Below are 20,749 nucleotides of genomic sequence, written 5' to 3' on the forward strand. Positions count from 1 at the left end.
GGCGTGTTGATCTGCTGGAGATGCTGCTCCATGGCTCAAAAAGTTGTGCCGTGTTACTTCCCACTTTACGTGGTTTTGAACTTTGTTGCTCTGCTGAGTGCGAGCTTTATGTCTTGTGTTCTTTTGGGGCTTTAGGCCTTGGATGCTAGCTACTGTGTTTAGGTGTCGTCGGGTTTTCGCCCCGCGGTGAGTAATCTCGATGGCGAGTGCTCACAGTGGGTTTCCCGGCGATGCGTTGGACTCGCTTCCCCTTTTCTCCTTTTCTTTGGACTGCTGTATTTCCGTTATGTTGCAGTAATGGAAAGGAGTAATGCCCGGTTCAAAAAAAAAAGCTGCCCCAGGTAGGAAAACGCCTCGCCGGCCCGAGCAGGAATATTCCTGGGCATGATCCGAACGCTCTGAAGGTGAAGCCACCGCTGCTGTTTGAGGAGTCCCTCTGTGCTCGTCGGGGTTTATCACGCACTTCAGTTTCGTCAGTGTAAGAAGGAGCAATAGGAGAGAAACTGGTCATGTGTTTATGTATCTGTCGAGTGTTACAAATGTACAGAGAAGAGGAGGATGCACGTGCGGCCACTACGCTAACAACCTCCGTAACAAACTCATCTAGGTAAGCTCGTGCGATCATGCACTAGAGACTAGGACTGTTAGTTACTGAGAAGTTTCAGCTCATGCGATCAACAGGTTTAGAAAATTCAGTTTGTTGGTTTCGCCGAAGTTTCAGTTGTTAGCTAATTTCTCGCGCACGTAGGCGCTCGCGCATGTCGTCCAGTTCGTCACATCAGTCATGCACGTAGCCCACCTCGCCGCTGCACTTGCACGCGTCGACGCCGGTGGTTGTTGATCCGTCCAATCGGTCTGGTCTGGCTCGGGCTTCGTCAGCGCCAGTCCGGTCCCCCTAAACAGGACCGCTCGCCTGCTCGGTCCGGTCCAGCCCGCCGGCGGCCGGTCCAAACGACGGCTCGGACTGGGACCGGATTGGTCCGGACCGTGTCCATCCTGAAAGACAGCAGTCAAGCGGAAACAGTGAGCTGACACACCTGCGTAGAAGTTGCAAACAGCGGTGTGGTTGCAGCTCTGCTCTGGCTTCATTTCGAATCCATTGCACCCCATGCTGATGGGCGTTTCTTCAAATGTCATACATAACCGTCAGTCAACTTGATAGATCATGCATTGTTGCTGGAGGACTGCTGCTGTAACACTGGTTTGGACATGTAAAATTTGTCCTGCTTAGTAATTTTTGTGAGTTTATTAAAAGCTTTAACCTTGTATTTTGAAGAAACCAACGATCCGAGATTGGTTTCAACTTCCAGTCTTTTCCTTGCGTCATAGGTGGCATGACAAATTTTATAAGTCATCATGTACAGGTGCCCTGAGCTGGCATGACCACAATTTCAAGGGTTTGCAAACAGTTCAGAAAAAATGTATACTCAAAATACTGTTGAAAGATCATTTCTTAACAGAAAATAATACAACTCCTTCAATTTACCTTAGACTAGTCGGAAATATCATCCGGACAAGTCAAAATGCAGTTGCAGGCAAATACATTAATCATTGTTTACACTGGTACAAGCACATTAACTGTTGAAAGAAGAAATGTCTAATTCTCCAACTGGTGATGTGAGAACAGCCACTGTTACAAGAGGTAGTATCATATATGTAATAAATGCGCATTTGGCCCTCTTTTAAGCAAATGGTATCGGTGGTTGTGCCGGTGGTTCCACTTTGCCACCAGTATGATACCTCCGGTGATGGAAAACGACCACAAGTAGACCCATGGTAGGGGGCAATAATATTGCAACTGCAAATGGGGATGCCGAGACTATCCCGTACCATATCCCCTTTCTCTTATAGAGTGCCGCCAGCACAAAAAAATACTTGACTGCTTCTTGCCACATGTTATACGCCGTTACGAGAAGAATGCTGAGGCCTACTGCAATTGCAGACATACGAGCAACTGGATCTAACATCATAATTGCAGCAACTGCAAAGGAAAACATCATGCAAAACACTGAAATCAATATCATGCGGATGGACCTTTGAAATAGCACTTTCCGGATCCCAAGGGGTATTGTGGGGTCTCCAGAAAACATGAGAAAAATTGTAGCTGTTATTGAGAAAGCAAAGGCAAGTGTGTTGGTCATGAAGAATGTGTCAAAAGCATGCGTTCCAGCAAGAATTGGTGACCCTGCATGAGTATGATCCTCAGTTCTATAACCTCCAGGCATGGTGAACATTGCACCAAACGTCACGGTTGCAATTAGGACGGAGCAAATGCATCGACTTTGTGTCCCCTCTTTCATTTGATTCAAGAAATGTATTTCATCCTGTCTTGCTTGGTCAGTATCATATTCATTCAAGAAACCCTGGTGAGAAATACCCCTTTTAGCATCAATTTGGTTGAGTACACTGAGTATGTGTGGTTCATTTTCCTACAAAATTAGAATAAACAAATATTAAACCATGCAAATCTCAATTACTCTTGTTCTCCTCCAACGCCGTGTTTTAAAATTGGAATGTTCATATATATTACCGTGTGGATATATAGCATTCCTTTATGAAGATTTGGACATGCTATATCTGATGGAGTTTCCCCTTTCTCATTCATCAAATTCAAGTGTACTTGTCTATTCCCTATCAGAGAACAAGACATTCTCACACTTCTTTTTCTTACAGCTATGTGCAGTGCAGTATTCCCATCTTTGTCTTGTATATTCAAAATCCATGACAGCGATATGTTTCGGCAAGCATAGTCGACAATCCCTGTTTTCTTTCTGTCAACAGCAACGTGAAGAAATGTCCTTCCCCTAGCATCAAGCAAGCCAGCACAATTGTGTGACTTCATGAGAAAATCAGTGATGATCGATGTTGCACCAACAGATGCAGCCACATGTATCGGAAATGATCCATTGCGGTCTGGTTGATACAGTGCATCTGGATTGACTTTCAATAATTCTAAACATATGGGTTGGCTGTATCTTTTCCTTGGACACAGAATAGTTATAACAGCAAATTGGAGAGGTATACTTCCGTTTGCATCCCCTTGTAGTGTAAGGTCATTGTTCCATTCTAACAACATCTTCGTGAGATCTGTGAGTGGTGTCTCTCCGTTAAACCAATCTATATTAGAGAGCAAAAAAAAAACACTATGAAAGGATGCTAAAGGAAATGTGTACATGCATCAGTATAAGAAGTCAAGGTGATGTGCACTAGATTTTTACACACGGTGGGTAGTCAAGTGTTATGGTTCACGATGTTGACTTGTTTGGTCTACTAACTTTATTTATTATTGATCAAAGAGTTGCAAACTGGATGAAATGAAACAGAGTCTCTTCATACACCTCTTCTCCAAGTTTTTGTATGGTATGTATAAGAACCAATGTTTTAAATAGCGGACTATGGCAAATAGCAGCGGACCTCAAAATAAGCTATAGCGGGCTATAGCAGGCTATAGCGGGATGTTTGTACATGAAACCATTTAGCGTCACCCTGCTGAAAAGGCTATAGCAAGGCTATAGCTATAGCCGGCTATTTAAAACTATGATAAGAACCGATTCAGTATGGGTGAATTAAAGTAGTTTCTCTGTTGCATACAACATATCTTCTGGGTCGAATAATATTATAGAATATCTAAACTTTACATCTTCAACCTCGTTTGGATATTTTTTCCTTTTTATTGCCATAGGAGTTCACCTCAATTTCATTAATGAAATCATATTATAAGGGTTACGTCCCCAAAAAAGATGACCTGTCTTCAGGACTAACTAAATATCTTTCTTTGATGCCCAAGAAAAAGCTAAATATCTTTCTTAGATGTCTCATTAATGTAAATTTTGAGTCTAACTAACAACACACTAACAGCCTGGATGCAAATGGTAAAATAGTAATGAGGCAAATGTATGCTAGTATCCCTTTGTATCAAAATAAGACTTTTTTTTTTACACTATCATAGTCTTAAAAAACGTCTTCTATTTTGATACAGAGGGAGTACTACATATGTCTTCAGGTTAAAATCGGTACCTTGGCTCCGTTGAACAGCAGCATGCAATGCATTTCGTCCATTTGGTCCAGAGTATGAAGGAACCCCACGGCTCAAGTCATGTAGTGTTTTTGCAATGATTTCATTTTCTAGTAAGATGGCAAGATACAATGGCGATGTACCTTCTGCAGGAATGGTGGCCAACTCTGGATCATGGACCATGAGCAGCTTGACCATATCATTGCTCCCAAAGCGGACAGCCTCATGCAAGGCTGTCTCTTTGAGCTTGTTTTGTGTCTCCAGCAGCCCTTTACCATTGTTAATGCCCTGACCATTGGCAAGATAAATGAAACGAGTCATCATTGGGATGTTCCCCGCCCGTGCAGCAAAGTGCAGGGGTGTGTCTCCCCCGTTGTTTTGCACGAAGAGGAGGCTGGGTGCCTTGCCGTAGACGAGGTTGGCTTTGTTCAGCAAGTCCTCAGACTCGCCATGGCTAGCGGTGACCACATGGAGAAGAGTGTCACCTCCAAAGGTAACCGCGTAAAGAGCAGGTGGCTGTGCCGCCGAGCTTCCGGGGGTGTAGGCGGCTGGCGTCCCGTTGAGGAGTGATTCCAGATCATGGAAAGAGCCAGAGCAAGCCGCTGCTAGCAGCCGGGCATCCATCCTACCCTCCATGGTGGCTGCCGGTGGAGGAGCAGCATTTGCCACGACGGGTGAGCTCGGAGCTGCCAGCAGGGTGCTGGACGCCATTGATCACCAAGACGAACGAGGTGGAAGTGGGAATGAGAGAGGATCAACTGGGGCTGGTCTGGACTACAATGTACGCATGTAGTGGAGAAGAGGAGTGTGCGTCCGAGCTGTGCCTGGCGATGTCTATATGTAAACAAGAAATGCGTGTAGAGGAGGAAGCAAGGAATGCAGAGGGGTGGGTGGGTGGGGTGAGCAGGAGACGACCGCGGCGACTTGGGGTCAAGGCCGTGTCATCACCAATAAAATAGCCCTTCTCCCTCCTACTTTACATAAACCTTTCATAGCACCGTCGCATACTTTAGACATACAGATAACCGGCTGTCTCTAATAAGATAATCCTTCTCTCCTCCTTTAAAAACAGTTCACATAACCTTAGCACCATCCCATGCTTTCAGTAACAGATTTATATCTACATCTGACGAGGTCCTTGTTAAAGGAAATAAACTGACAAAGGAATCTCAGGAGTTCAAACACCTTGCATTACTAGGACTTGAGCTTGGTATATACCGCTGCCAACTTTCATTCTAGATATACGCCATGCATATTTTCCAAATATGTTAACTTTTACTATATCTGATATCTACGACATCAAATTATACTTTACAATATATCTAATGATATTTATTCTGTGTTGTACATATTGATATTGTTTATAGGCTTTTAAATTTTTTACCAATTTTAACCAGGGACAAACTAATATGCCCTTTTTTGACGGAAAACAGCTAGGCCATTCCAAATATGCCCCATTTTATCGACGTGGATTGCAGCCTCTTATTTCCTCCCATAACCCTAGGGGGTGAGGACAAACTCTCTCCTCTAGGATTGACCAACGAGCCCATGGATTCGCTCTGCTCTGGCAGACATTGGCGGGGAGGGAATCCCAATGCGTACGTTCCGGTTAGTAGTTTAGGTTAGGATTTTTAGTCCTTCCAGGTGCGGCGCTCGGGCGAATGGCAGTGCTTCTTCTTCGATTTTTTCTTTCGGGTTCGGATCCTATTTGAGTTCGTCCATCTGGACGTAATCCATGGAGCTCCAATGTAGGTTGCTGCCATCTCCTAGCGTAAGTGAGTTTATGGTTTCTCGTCATGTGGCGAGATTTGATATTAGGTGTTTCAGATCTACGCAAGGGTTCGACGACGACAACTGCGGCTCCAAAACGTTGGTCCTTAGAGGCTTGTGCACGAAGACTTCTCGACTGTCACCGACAAGGTCAAGCTGACTTTGGTAGGGGAGTGGCGACAGTGGTGCATCCATGACTCGTTCTGGCGGCACTAGTGATCGTTCGATGGTCTTGGAATCTCAATATAATTTTTATTTTATTTAAGAGCTTGTGCTTCTGATGAACTTGTATAATAGCTCTAATTATTTCCACACAAAAATAATGTGCCACTTTTTCATATTTACAATGTTTTATAATTTATGATAAGCCTAATGATACCGATTTCATTTCATTGAGAGAAAAGCGAGGCACCAGACTTACTGTGAAGGTTAGTGATATTTACATGTGTAGTTGGTTACCCTCCTATTAAGGGGACTAGCCGTTACGCCTCGAATGCCAACTAGACCAGCTATATTCCAGGTGTGCAATTCCACTGATATTACCTAGGACCGCCAGAGGCAGGGTTGCATCGGTTGTGGAAAATTCTAGCATTCTTTTCTTTCCACATACTAATGCTCCATATTTTGAAACTCAGGGGAGTAGCTTATGGGTGATATTCGAGGCAAGTTTATTTTTTAACAATTGTCATTTTTCAATGCATGTCCAGTACTATAGCTCCTTGGGTGGTATTCGACACGCATTCCTACTTTAAGATACCTCTCTTTAGTTTTTCTTTGGATGACATCCCTAGCAATTTCCTAATTTAACATCTTTATTGTAATCTTTGGGCATGTCCAGTACTATACTCCCTTGAGTGACATTCGATGCAAGTTCGTACTTACACTGTTTTTTTTTTTGACCTGTCAAGTAGCTCCTTGGATGACATTCGATGCAAGTTCCTAATTTAACATTTCTATTATTTTTCAGGGCCTTTCTAGTACTATAGCTCCTTGGATGACATTCGATGCAAGTTCCCAGTTTAACATATTTATTATGCTTTTGGGCCTTTCCAGTACTAAAGCTCCTTGAGTGACATTCCATGCAAGTTCCTGCTTTAACATTTCTTATTTTATTTTGGCCTGTTCAGTATTGTAGCTACTTGGGTAACAGCTAGTTCATGCAGATTCAAAAGGAGATTCCTAAGCGGGAAAAGGCATCTGTAATCACGTGAATCTCAACAGGGTCCATGTGCATCTCAACAGGGTCCATGTTCAGTATGACACTTGCTCTCGATAAATCTGCACATTCCGAAAGAAAAGATTCCAACCAACCATATTTTACCTTCTTAACAACACATCTTAAGACTGTATATACGTAGAGTACGTCCACTGGGTAAGTCACTATCTACGTGTATCACTTGCAAATGCGGCACTTGTAGCAAATCTGAAATTTCAGACCTGAACCGTCAGATTACGTTCAAACAGCCGATGTCCCGGGCTCTTCATCCAGTCCTGTTTTTCTGTAAAAGGGACGCTGTCTCATCCAACTCCGTATTCCTTAAGTCCGGCCACTCGACAGCTTGGCAACGAATATGGAAATTATGAAAACGAACATGGAAGCACATGCCTTCGAAAATGAATACATAGCGAAAGCGATGCGGACACATATATATATGGAGCGAAAATTCGTTGTAACTCGAAATTATAAACGAGATTAGCACTAATTTTTTCTGAGGCAAACACATGCTTTATTAAACTTCAAGCTGAATGTTTATAGGTACTGTGACTGGATTATATGGAGTTCCAAGCCAAACATACCAACCAATACCTAAAGAACAGGCGTGCTTTGCAAGGCGATGTGCCTCGAAATTAGGGATGTAAGTAACAAATAAATGGCATCCGCAAGTCCCATCTAGTTATTTTTTGCTAGCTCGCTAGTTCATTTTCCTTAAAAAACAAAAACTCTTTTGAACTATCAATACCATGAGTGGACTTCAAACGGAATTAAACGGGACCCAGTTTACATCCCTACTCAAAATTAAAATTCCGCGGCCACCGCCTGCCCGCAGCCCGCGATGAGGAGGGTGAAGAGGCGGTCGAGGCACCGCAAGGTGGTCAAGTTCTACTCCACCTGCTTCGGCTTCCATGAGCTCTACAAGGTGCTCATCGACAGCACCTTCATCCACCACCTCCTCGTCCACGGCCTGCTCCCCGCTGATGACGCCCTCCGCAAGCTCCTCTCCGCCTCCCGCTTTGTATATAAAGCACCGATGAACAAGCATTCAGTACAAACGCACACCACCGCAACACACGCACACACTCAGGGCAGGATACATAGGCGCTGAGCGCAGCCACATCACCCCTAGCACTACCACCACGAAGAGATGAAACTACATATGACGAACCATGAGCTCCAAGGCGGCGCCTTCAGGAAGGGTACGACACCGGAGCGCCGCCACCGCCCGATCCAAGGATCAGAGTTTCCCCTGGAGCCGCATGACAGGCAATGAGAGCCACGGCGACGCCTTCAAGAAGGGAACAATCTTCGCCGCCGCCGGGCCGCCCGAAGATAGAACAGGTTTTCACCTCGGCCAACACTCACCGCCACCGAACGCCACACCCCGGCAACCACGCCGCCCCCACGGCCATGGTGACCAGGCAGCACCAAGGCACGGGCTCTGCAAACAGCATGTCTTAACAGAATAAGTGTTGAGTCGACTGACCTGGACGTTGCTCTGAAGAGCTGAACTCGCGTCGTAAGCTGCTTGGCTGGCTTCCCGAACCACTTTCACTTGCTCCATCATGATTCCCGTCTGGCGTATAGCCTCCTTTGCGGCGCCCACTTGGTCCTCAGGGACAGAGTATGTGTCAAAAAGCGAAGGAGGATTTGCAGTCGACGTCGAAGGTTGTACGCTCGTCAGAGGATCAGCGAAAGTCACGGAAGCCCGAGTGGGATCACCACCATCCCGAACTACGGCCTCAGGCGCCAGGGTAGATCGGGGAGTCTTGCCAGCCGACGCCTTCCTGGTCCTTCTCACTCTCGGCAGCACTTCGTCATCGTCGTCATCAGGGAGGCTAATAACATGAGGAGGAGCTACAAGAAAAATTCAATCAACCAGAGTTATAAGAAATATTCAGTCGACTCAAAAGCAGAACATCAGTAATCATACCAGGGTTGGAAGTGACAGCATCTTCCATCTCTTGATCATCGTCCTTGGCGGAGATCTCAGAAGTAGCAGCACTGCAAATTTCAAAAGTCAGTCAGTTGGCTCAATGAGTCGACCAAGGATCTGTCCACAGTCGACAAAGGAAAACAAGTTCTATTATTACCCAGAAATGGTGGGGACAGTCATCTTCATCTTGGGTAGAGCCTTGGGCGGCTTGGATGGCGCCGCGCGTGGGTGCTTGGGAGCTTTTTTCAGGTGGCGCAGGAGAAGAGGTCCGAGGGCGTTTCGACGACTGCCCAACAGGAGCAGTCGCCTTACCACGTTCCCGCGAAGGATCGTGTTTGAGCTTGGACTGCCCTTCTGTGCGGGGAGGTTCGACTTCTTCCTCCTCTTCTTCACTGGAGTAGACATCGTCGTCCCCCTCCCCTTCACCGTCAGATTCCCACTTGCCTTGCTCGTCTCCACTTTCGCCTCCGCTCGCCTCCCCTTCCTCGGCCTGCTCCTGTGCTCTGTTGGGTGTCGAGTACATCTCGGTAGTTGCCTGGAAAACAACAGATAAGGCAAAAGTCAGTTGACCGATTCAAAAAGGACAAATGAAGAAAGCAAGATCTCGGTCGGGAACCTAAGGTCAGACCTGGTCCGCTTCGTATGTGTTGTCAAGTGGAGGAACCCTCCTGGCCCCTCGGGGGTTGTCTTTGTTCCCAGTAATGCTCCACAGCCACCCTTCCAGCATCTCGTCAGTGACCTCCTCTGGGTGAACCCGAGTGGTGTCGTCGAGACCCGAGTACAGCCACATCGGGTGGTCACGGGCCTGAAGCGGTTGGATGCGCTGCCGAAGGAAGACCTCCAGCAAGTCCATGCCGGTCACGCCCTCTCGGACAAGCAGAACCACTCGATCAACTAGCACCTTGACTTGCGCCCTTTCCTCCGGCGTCACTTTCAGAGAGGCAGGTTTCTGAGCTGGGTCCAGAGAGAAAGGGGGAATCCCAGTCGACTGTCCTGGGGTCGCCTTGTCTTTAGAGTAAAACCAGGTCGACTGCCAACCACGGACTGACTCGGGGAAAGTGATAGACGGAAAGGAGCTTTTTCCCCTCATCTGGATCACCAGGCCCCCACACAGTTGGATCACTTGCGTCCGTTCGTAACTCGACTTGGCCTTCTTTACCGATTGGGAGCGACAAGTGAAGATATGCTTAAAGAGTCCCCAATGAGGGCGGCAACCCAAGAATCCCTCACACAAGGAAACGAAAGCAGCAAGATACACGATGGAGTTGGGAGTGAAGTGATGGAGCTGCGCTCCGAAGAAGTTCAAAAAGCTCCGGAAAAAAGGATGAGGAGGTAGAGAAAATCCGCGATCAATGTGAGTGGCGAGGAGGACGCACTCACCGTCAAGACGCTAGGGTTCGATTTCTTTCCCCGGAAGACGCGCAGCTTCATGGGGAATGACCCCCCCCCTCGACCATATCATCAAGATCCTCCTGCCGAATCACGGACGGCATCCAGTCGCCCTGGATCCAATCCTTGGGCAGAGCAGTCCTCGAGGAAGATCCGCCCCGAGCGGACTTCTTCCCCTTCCCCTGCACCGCCGCCTTCTTCGCGCGCTCCAGAGCGGACGTCTTGTCCTTCACCATCGTCGCCGGCGAAGCTCGAATAAGCCTACAGCGCTAGGGTGAAAGCGGAGGTGGCGGAGGATCTTGTGGAGGGAGAAGGAAAAGAGAGAGCGCACTATTGGGGAGCGCCGAGCCGGCGGTTTATAAGAGGCCGCTTCCGAGTGGCTGACTGGTAGGCCCAGGCAATCCCGTCAAATCCCGCAGCAGACGCGCGCGCAGTACATGGCGAAAAAGGTGGCGCGGAAATCGAGGAGCTTCCGTCTTATCACGTCCGATTACTGCGGCCACCCCCGTCCCGCGCGCTTCCCAAAGTTCAAATCCCGTAAATTCCGCGGGTTGCAGAACAATTCATCAGACAGAAGATCCCTTTTGCACCATCACTCGGAACTTCGCAAGTAAAGAAATTCACTCGACAAAAGGCCTAGAATGGATCAAGGCGACCGAAAAGAGTTGAGGACGTCATCCGTGACAATTGATCCAAACAAGGCGCTCATGTAGCACAGAGAACCAGCCGGGAGAGCCCACAACTCCTTCCCACTCAAACCTCGATCCATTCGGGGGCTAATGATGAAGCTATGTACCTAGGGTAGGGGCATGGACCTGTTCTAAGTGCCCTACCCAAGGACATCCCTAGAAAAAGTCACCTTTCAATCGACTTGAAGGTATCCCACTCGACGGATTCAAGACACTCGACCATGACGCTATCACTCGACCACGAAGCCAGTCACTCGACTGCAAGGAGTTCTACAGTCACTCCGCACACAAACGATCGGTCATTAGATAGCTCTTATGGTCATTATAGCACTTTATTAGGGGCGTTACCAGTAACGCCCAGCCTTAATGTACTTTAAACCCTGCTTTACTGAGGGCGGGAGGGTCCTGGCGCACTCTATATAAGCCACCCCCCTCCTCAGTATCAAGGGTTCGCACCCCTGTCACTTATACACACATAATTCAATCGACCGCCTCCGGGCACCGAGACGTAGGGCTGTTACTTCCTCCGAGAAGGGCCTGAACTCGTAATCCTCGTGTGTTTACAGCTTCTCCATAGCTAAGATCTAGCCTGTCCGTACATACCCCCTACATTACTGTCAGAGTTAGAACCACGACACTATGCGTTCTTCCCTGGTGGGGAAAAATTTTATACAGCAGGGATTGCTGCTGTTTGCTGGGCGATTTGGTCCTGTCGTAATAGAGCTACCTTTGAATTTAAACCGCTTACAAACCCGTTTGAATGTATTTTTTCTGCTTGTGCCTTAATGTGCTACTGGGCAGGACTGATGAAGCAAGATGAAACGGTTACCATGAGGGGCGGAGCAGAGATGCTGAAAGAAAACGCGTCGATGATGATGAGAATCTGCGGGGCGAACCAAGATGAGGCGGCGTGTTGATCTGCTGGAGATGCTGCTCCATGGCTCAAAAAGTTGTGCCGTGTTACTTCCCACTTTACGTGGTTTTGAACTTTGTTGCTCTGCTGAGTGCGAGCTTTATGTCTTGTGTTCTTTTGGGGCTTTAGGCCTTGGATGCTAGCTACTGTGTTTAGGTGTCGTCGGGTTTTCGCCCCGCGGTGAGTAATCTCGATGGCGAGTGCTCACAGTGGGTTTCCCGGCGATGCGTTGGACTCGCTTCCCCTTTTCTCCTTTTCTTTGGACTGCTGTATTTCCGTTATGTTGCAGTAATGGAAAGGAGTAATGCCCGGTTCAAAAAAAAAGCTGCCCCAGGTAGGAAAACGCCTCGCCGGCCCGAGCAGGAATATTCCTGGGCATGATCCGAACGCTCTGAAGGTGAAGCCACCGCTGCTGTTTGAGGAGTCCCTCTGTGCTCGTCGGGGTTTATCACGCACTTCAGTTTCGTCAGTGTAAGAAGGAGCAATAGGAGAGAAACTGGTCATGTGTTTATGTATCTGTCGAGTGTTACAAATGTACAGAGAAGAGGAGGATGCACGTGCGGCCACTACGCTAACAACCTCCGTAACAAACTCATCTAGGTAAGCTCGTGCGATCATGCACTAGAGACTAGGACTGTTAGTTACTGAGAAGTTTCAGCTCATGCGATCAACAGGTTTAGAAAATTCAGTTTGTTGGTTTCGCCGAAGTTTCAGTTGTTAGCTAATTTCTCGCGCACGTAGGCGCTCGCGCATGTCGTCCAGTTCGTCACATCAGTCATGCACGTAGCCCACCTCGCCGCTGCACTTGCACGCATCGACGCCGGTGGTTGTTGATCCGTCCAATCGGTCTGGTCTGGCTCGGGCTTCGTCAGCGCCAGTCCGGTCCCCCTAAACAGGACCGCTCGCCTGCTCGGTCCGGTCCAGCCCGCCGGCGGCCGGTCCAAACGACGGCTCGGACTGGGACCGGATTGGTCCGGACCGTGTCCATCCTGAAAGACAGCAGTCAAGCGGAAACAGTGAGCTGACACACCTGCGTAGAAGTTGCAAACAGCGGTGTGGTTGCAGCTCTGCTCTGGCTTCATTTCGAATCCATTGCACCCCATGCTGATGGGCGTTTCTTCAAATGTCATACATAACCGTCAGTCAACTTGATAGATCATGCATTGTTGCTGGAGGACTGCTGCTGTAACACTGGTTTGGACATGTAAAATTTGTCCTGCTTAGTAATTTTTGTGAGTTTATTAAAAGCTTTAACCTTGTATTTTGAAGAAACCAACGATCCGAGATTGGTTTCAACTTCCAGTCTTTTCCTTGCGTCATAGGTGGCATGACAAATTTTATAAGTCATCATGTACAGGTGCCCTGAGCTGGCATGACCACAATTTCAAGGGTTTGCAAACAGTTCAGAAAAATAGCCCTTCAAGCTGACAGGGCCGCCGCTCCAGCATCCGCGCAACCACCACCAGGGCCGCCGCTCCAGCATCCAAGACCTTGACACCACCTCACCCGAAACCCGCCACAACCCCAACGAAAGAGATGAGCGGAAAGGTCCCACCTTTCGCACCCATGGGCGGCCCCGAGCGCCGAGACCCAATAGGCCGGCCAGAACTGGCATCCACCAACCCGTCCTGCTGCCCCGAGCGCGAGACGAGCTCAGTCCTGCAGCACTGAGAGGGGGACGAGGTCAGTCCTGCTGCACCGTGCGCGAGACGAGCTCGGTCCTGCTGCACAGTGCGCGAGACGAGCTCGGTCCTGCTGCACAGTGCGCGAGACGAGCTCGATCCTGCAGCACCGGGCGCGAGACGAGTGGTGGACCGTAGCTGGGAGAGGACCAGCCCTTTGATGGGAGTAGCGCCCGAGCGACGAGGAGATGGGGCGAAGGTCGAGACTGTCCGAACGCAGACGAGCCGACGCCGGAGAAGCCGGCCGCTGCCGCGGACAGATCCGTCGTCCAAGGCGTTCGACGCCTTCCAGCTCCTTGCCACATCCAGGTCCCCTTCTATCCCCCTTTTTTTACAGTCTTAAAATTCTTCTGAAATTGCATTGGTCGTTGATGCGATTTGGAATTTGAATCACTTTGTTCAGTCATATTAGTTATTACCTGATAGAATTAGAGCCAGTTTGGGTTTGGGCTGTCTGAAAACCTGGATGCAATTTGAACTGTTGGTTAACGTTAATCGGAACCTCACAGTTTGCGGTTATCCTGTAAATTGGCAATTTTTTGTTTGCTTCCTATAATCCCAACTGCAAATAATGTATTGGAATCAGATTACATTGGTTCGCTTAGTTCCATTTTCCAACTACTCCTTCCGTTCCTAAATATTTGTCTTTCTAGAGATTTCAACAAGTGACTACATACGGAGCAAAATGAGTGAATCTACACTCTAAAATATGTCTATATACATCCGTATGTGGTAGTCCATTTGAAATCTTTAAAAAGACAAAATTTAGGAACGGAGGGAGTATGAAACTTCATGGCCGAACTGAAAAACGTGTACCAGAATTGTGCACATTGGTTTTGTTCTTTCAGTTTGTATGAAGTAGTACTACTACTACGTTTAGTCATTCAGGAAGGATAGATTTACAGGAGTTTGAAACACGGATTGTTCAATGGACTTCTGTTGATTGTGTTTTTCCTTTTTGAGAGAGACTTCTGTTGATGAGTGTATTCATAGTACTACATTCAGTGAGGATAGTTTTGCAGTATCGTGACTTGCGGAGGCGCTGATTGTTTGTCCTCTGGAATTTTATCTGTGTCTTCAGCTGCGAGCATGACAAAGTGGTCAGTGCAGTGGACTGTATCTTGTCCCTGGTCGGTGATAAGAATCCAGAGCACTACTTTGTTGCCACCCAGGATTCTGGTCTCCGGGCAAAGCTATGAGAGGTATGAAGATTTACTATGCTTTTGTAGCATTCTACTTTTACCATGTATCCACCTGAATTCTATATTTGAAAGAATTTGCTCAGGGACATTAATACAACCAACAAGTATCATATCATCTATCTAACGGAAACAACATAAACAAATCTATTTTTCCATTTTATCTTATCAACTTTTCGTGCAGCAATGTGTTCATGCATGTTTTACTTTGCTTGTTCCTGTGGTATACGGTCTAAAGAACTCCCTGTTTATTGAGCAACCATCCATGCAGCAACGTAAGTTTGCTCAGTTGGATGAGGAGAAGCGTATTCATATGGAAAAAACAGAATTTGAGAAGCTACTGAAAGGGTCATCGGAAGGAAAGACCTCAGCAGATGGAAACACACCCGGAGTAGTTGCAGAGAAAAGCAAGTTTAGAAGGAACAGAGTGAAGGTTATATTTTCGTTTATTGTTTTCCAGGATATTTCATTGTTAGGATCTAGTGCGTGTAATTAACATTATGAGATCATAACTGCATCTCTGTCTTCTTTTACGAAATGTTAATGTGTGTCCTTCTGCAGGGTCCAAACCCACTCTCCTGCAAGAAAAAGAAACCAAAGCCCACATAAGTATAGGTTACAATTAATGCTGCAAAAGCAAGCCTGGAGTTGCCTGATATACTAACTAAGAGTAAGACGGATGGGAAATAATGTGAAAATTAAATCTTTGATAGCCTCTATAGACAGTTAAGCCCATAGCAGACTCCTCATTGATGTAGCTCCTCTTTTGATTTGTAATTGGGGTGTGGATGGCTCGTACATGATGAGGCCCATTGCACTCTTTTGATTTGTAATTGGGGTGTGGATGGCTTGTACATGATGAGGCCCATTGCATACGTATATATTTGCCTCTGCTGTAGCACCTGATTTCAGTTCTATTGGGATGTGGATGATACACACCTATCTGGTCACAACAGGCACTGATGAGAACATGTTTACTTCAGGGCCCGAAGCCTGATGGCGAGGCGAAGCCAAAGAGGGTTAGAAATCGGAAGAGAAGTGTCAAAGACAGCAATCAAGCAGAGACAGTGAGCTGATGGACCACCTACGAAGAGGTTGCAAAACAACGTTGCCATTTTGCTGCTCTGGCCCCAATCAGCTGTACAACATGCTGAGACCATATGCCGATGGTGTTTCTTCCAATGTAATGCATGATCTTCAGTCAACTTGATAGATCAATTTTTTGACAGTGTTACACTAATAGTTTGTTTGAGACGGGTTGGACTTGTAAAATTTGTCCTCGCTAGTAATCTATATGAATTTATCCAAAGCTTTTGCCTTGTATTATGAAGAAATCAATCGCCCGGTTCCTGTCAACTTCAGGTCTCTCCCTTGCCTTACAGGTGGCTTGGTACAGAGCTCAACGTCATTGTACAGAGCCGGCATGATCAAAGTATGTCATTTCTTTGCAAAAAGTACAGAGGAATGTATTTTTCGAAATATTTTATGTTGTTAAATGAAATCATTCATAACAGAAAATAGCATGAATTGGCTTAGACGAGCCATATAGGTCTAAGCACTGTTACAAGAATTGTTTACACTGGTACAAGCACATTGTAACTCTTTAACAAATAAAGGTCTAATCACATCAGCACACACACACAAGATCCATTATTTTGTTAAAGTTCCTCAACAAACACACTTCTGATGGTAGCAGATCCAAATTCTCCAACTGGTAGTGTGAGAACCGCATCACCTACAAACGATGGTAATGATCCATGTATGTAACATACGCCTATTTGGCCCTCTTCAAGCAAATGGTGTCGGTGGTTGTGCTTTGCCGCCGGTGTGAGTCCTCCTGGCAAACAGAAGGGCCAAAAGCAGAGATAGAACAAGAAAGTACACAACCATTGCTGTGGACGGGCATGCCACTATCCCATAGCATATCCCTTTTCTCTTACAGAGTGCTACTAACACAGCATGTTCCTGAATGGTTATTTCCCAAAAGTGATATACGAGTACGAGAAAAAGGATGGCAAATACTGCTTTTCCATACACAGGAGCAGTTGAAGCTAACACCGTATAGGTACCAAATGCAAGGGCTAAGAACATGCTTGTCACTGAGAAAACTATGAAAGAGAAGGACCTTCCAAATAGCATCTTTTTTCTCTGATGGTTTACCGTGGGATCTCCAGAAAACATGAGAGAAATTACAGCTGTGGCTGAGAGAGCGAAGGCAACTGCGTTGGCCAAGATGAATGCATCAAAAGTAAACGTTCCAGCAAGAGTTGGTGAGCCTGCATTAGGGTGATCATCAGCTCTATAACCTCCAGGCATTGCAAACATTGCACCAAACGTCACGGTTGCAATTAGGACAGAGACAATACATCGACTTTGCGTCCCCTCTTTCACTTGATTATATGTATGCATTTTATCCTGTCTTGCACGGTCAATGTCATATTCATTCAAGAAACCCTGGTGAAAAACACCACTTTCAGCGCCAAGACATTTGAGTACCTTGAGTATTTGTACATCATTTTCCTGCAAAATAAGAATACATAAAATTAGACCATGCACATCTCAGTTGCTCTTGTGTACCTCAAAGGCCATGATTTAAAATGAAAATGATCATATATATTACCCTGTCCTTATATATTCCTTCTGGAAGACTGTAATCCACTATATCTCGCGGAGTCTTCCCTTCCTCATTAATTAAATTCAATTGTACTTGTCTATTCCGGATCAGAAAACAAAACATCCTCAGACTTCCTTTTCTTACAGCAAGGTGCAGTGCAGTGTTTCCATCTTTGTCTTGCATATTCAAAATCCATGATAGCGCTATGTTTCGACAAACATAATTGACAGTCCCTATTTTCATTCTGTCAACTGCAACATGAAGAAATGTCCTTCCCCTAGCATCAAGCAAACCAGCACAATTGGGTGACTTCATAAGAAAATCATCGATGACCCATGTTGCACCGGTTGATGCAGCCACGTGTGTGGGAAATGATCCACTGTGGTCCGGCTGATACAATGCATCTGGATTGGCTTTCAATAATTGTGAACATATGGCTTGGCTGTCTCTTTTCATTTGACATAGAATAGCTAGAACGGCAAAATGAAGAGGTGTGCTTCCGTTTGCATTCCCTTGTAGCGTAAGGTCATTGTTCCATTGTAACAACATCTTCGTAAGATCTGCGAGTTGCTATTTTCCGTTAAACCAATCAATATGAGAGATAAAAAAGCAACAACTACGATAATAATGCTAAACCAAATGTCTACATGCATCAGTATAGGAAGTTATGGTGACGTGTGCTCTAGATGCTTGTGCGCCAGTAGTTACTGGAGTGTTAAGGTTCGTGTGAAGTTGACATGCTTGGCCTAATAACCATGCTTATAGTTAATCGAAGAATTGAAACAAGGATGAAATGAAACAGAGTCGCCTCATACACCTTCTCCAAGTTTTCTTGTGGTACTAGAACTAATTCAGTATGGATGAAATTAAGAAAATAGTTTCTCTGTTGCCTACAATAAAGCTTCTGGGTTAATTAGATGGCTTTCTTATTGACTTTTATGAGCATTTTTAGTGTGGGTTAGCATTCCATTAAAATGTATTTTTTCTGTTCCGCACCAGCTTAGTAGACATTGGGAGATGAAATTGTGGTGCAATTGCACTTGTCCTAAAATGTGTGGAGTCAGTTAGGATTCAAATATCTAAACCATTTTTTCCCCAATGCAAGCGTCACATGGTGGTGCATATAATAAGCTCATTGACACCAGTATCATTTCTAGAATAACAACTACTCCCTCTGTAAACTAATATAAGAGCATTTAGATCACAACTTTAGTATTCTAAACGCTCTTATATTAGTTTACGGAGTTTTTTTGGCAGATGGGATTTCACCCCAAATTCATTAATAAAATCAAACAAGATGGCCCCAAAGGAAAGAAGATGACCAATCTTCGAGACTAAGTAAATATCCTTGATTCGCCAAGAAATACTAAATATCCTTAAAGTAAACAGAAAGAATGATAGTATAAAAGTTTGAACCTAACAACACACTAACTGCAGTACTGGATACAAATGGTAAAATAGTATAGTGAGGCAAATGTATGCCAAGTAACATGCAATGGAGGTGAAATTGAGATTTAAACATCGATACCTTGGCTCCGCTGAACAGCAACATGCAACGCATTTTGTCCATTTGGTCCCGAATATGAAAGAACCCCGCCGCTCATCTCATAGAGTGTTTTTGCGATGATCTTATTCTTCAGTAAGATGGCCAAGTACAACGGCGAAGTACCTTGTTCAGGAAAACGGGCCAGTTGTGGGTTCTCCTCCATGAACAACTTGACCATATCATTGTTCCTAGAGCGGACGGCCTGGTGCAAGGCTGTCTCATGGATCTTGTTTTGTGTTTCCAGCAGACCCTTAGCATTGTTAACACCCTGACCATTGGCGAGATCAACGAGACGAGACACCATTCCGAAGTTGCCCGCCCGTGCAGCACAGTGCAGGGGCGTATCTCCATCGTTGTTTTGCACGAAGAGGAGGCTTGGTGCCTTGTCGTAGACGAGCCTGGCCTTCTTGGTGGAGTCCTCAGAATCGCCGTAGACGGCGGCGACCACGTGGAGAAGGGTGGCGCCTCCAACGGTGAGCGCGTAGAGAGGAGGTGGCTGCCTGGCCGAGCTTCCGAGGGTGTACGCGGCTGGCTTCCCGTTGAGGAGTGATTCCAGATCTTCGTAAGAGCCAGAGCGGGCCAGTGCTAGCAGCCCGGCGTCCATCTTGGGCTCCATGGTGGCTGCCGGCGGAGGAGCAGCTGTTGCGACAACGGGTGGGGCGGGAATAGGAGCTGCTTGCCCGGTGCTCGACGCCATCGACCACCACCACGAACGGGGCGGGGGTGTAGATCTGGTGACGGCCGGAGACGGGATGGGGGACTTGGTTGGAGCACAAGAACCTGCAAGACGAAGGAGGTGATCTGGTGAGGGGAGTCAGAGTGGCTAAAACATGGCGCGGTGTCGATGCAGGTGGAGGAGCTACCTCTGCTGTCGTCATAGCACTAGTAGAAAAAGGGTCAAACGTGAAGCACATTAGTGACGGTTTGAATTAGAGCCGGCATTAATGTGTACATTAGTGCCGGTGCGTGGCGGCGATCAATAGTACCGGTTCGTGGCGAACCTTTAATACCGGTTCATGCCATGAACCGGTACTAAAGAGGCTGTGTCAGCCTGCGGTCAGGCTATGGCCCCACCATCACCATTTAGTGCCGGTTCTTACCACGAACCGGTACTAATGAGGTTATGGCAAACTGTTTTTAGTCCCACCTCGCCAAGAGAGAGGCAGTATGAGCGGTTTATAAGCCGCGAGTGCACAGACAATGACGAAGAGTTGCAATGCTCATCTACATGTTGATTAGCTTCAAGCCTTGCGGAATAGCATAGATTGCACTAAGCTATGTGCAGTGCAGTCTACACTATTCTGAAAGGCTTGAAGCAAATTAACCAGCATTGCACCTCTTTTTTATTTTTAATAACTTATTTAAACTCCGGACTTCTTTTGTGTTCAGTATGCAGCATTTAAAGCGACGTCATCAATTTCCAACATGTTCTGACATCATTTGTTGTTTTTCGGTCATTTACCTAATTGTTTAGAGAGCTAAATGACCGTGAAATTGAAAATCACTACAAAATGAATCCTGAAAATGTTGAAACTTGGCATGGTATCATCATATCACCCGCATAGCATGCGCGAAAGAGTAGAGAGGGTCACGGCAAAAACTGGACGCACTTCGTGTACAAACTGAACATACTCTTTCCGAGTATCGGGGTTTCGGACGAGAACTCATCTGTTACATGGCCACTTCAATGTTTTTTAAACTTATTTGAACTCGGGACTTCTTTTGTGTTTAGTATGCAGCATTTAAAGCGACGTCATCAATTTCCAACATGTTCTGACAT

General features: G+C 46.4%; 2 protein-coding genes and 1 pseudogene across 2 annotated transcripts; 1 reads left to right on the plus strand and 2 right to left on the minus strand.

Moving 5' to 3' along the window:
* Positions 1 to 1,682: 1,682 nt before the first annotated feature.
* Positions 1,683 to 4,833, minus strand: LOC125513128 (protein ACCELERATED CELL DEATH 6). Its single transcript, XM_087529246.1, has 3 exons — positions 4,018 to 4,833; positions 2,531 to 3,087; positions 1,683 to 2,429 (listed from the first exon to the last, which is right to left on the minus strand). Exons 1-3 carry the CDS (start codon positions 4,724 to 4,726, stop codon positions 1,683 to 1,685), a joined length of 2,013 nt encoding a protein of 670 aa, XP_087385372.1. The 5' UTR covers positions 4,727 to 4,833.
* Positions 4,834 to 13,770: 8,937 nt separating this feature from the next.
* On the plus strand, positions 13,771 to 15,885 carry LOC125517086 (uncharacterized; annotated as a pseudogene).
* A 561-nt stretch (positions 15,886 to 16,446) lies between these two features.
* Positions 16,447 to 19,748, minus strand: LOC147967057 (protein ACCELERATED CELL DEATH 6-like). The gene is made up of 3 exons (XM_087529248.1): positions 18,952 to 19,748; positions 17,430 to 17,983; positions 16,447 to 17,329 (listed from the first exon to the last, which is right to left on the minus strand). The coding sequence occupies exons 1-3, from the start codon at positions 19,664 to 19,666 to the stop codon at positions 16,598 to 16,600; spliced, it is 2,001 nt and encodes a 666-aa protein (XP_087385374.1). The 5' UTR covers positions 19,667 to 19,748; the 3' UTR covers positions 16,447 to 16,597.
* Between the last annotated feature and the right edge of the window lie 1,001 nt (positions 19,749 to 20,749).

This window comes from Triticum urartu, chromosome 6A, assembly GCF_056163025.1.
Source record: "Triticum urartu cultivar PI428250 chromosome 6A, HENAU_Tu73, whole genome shotgun sequence".
In the NCBI taxonomy this organism is placed as follows: domain Eukaryota; kingdom Viridiplantae; phylum Streptophyta; class Magnoliopsida; order Poales; family Poaceae; genus Triticum; species Triticum urartu.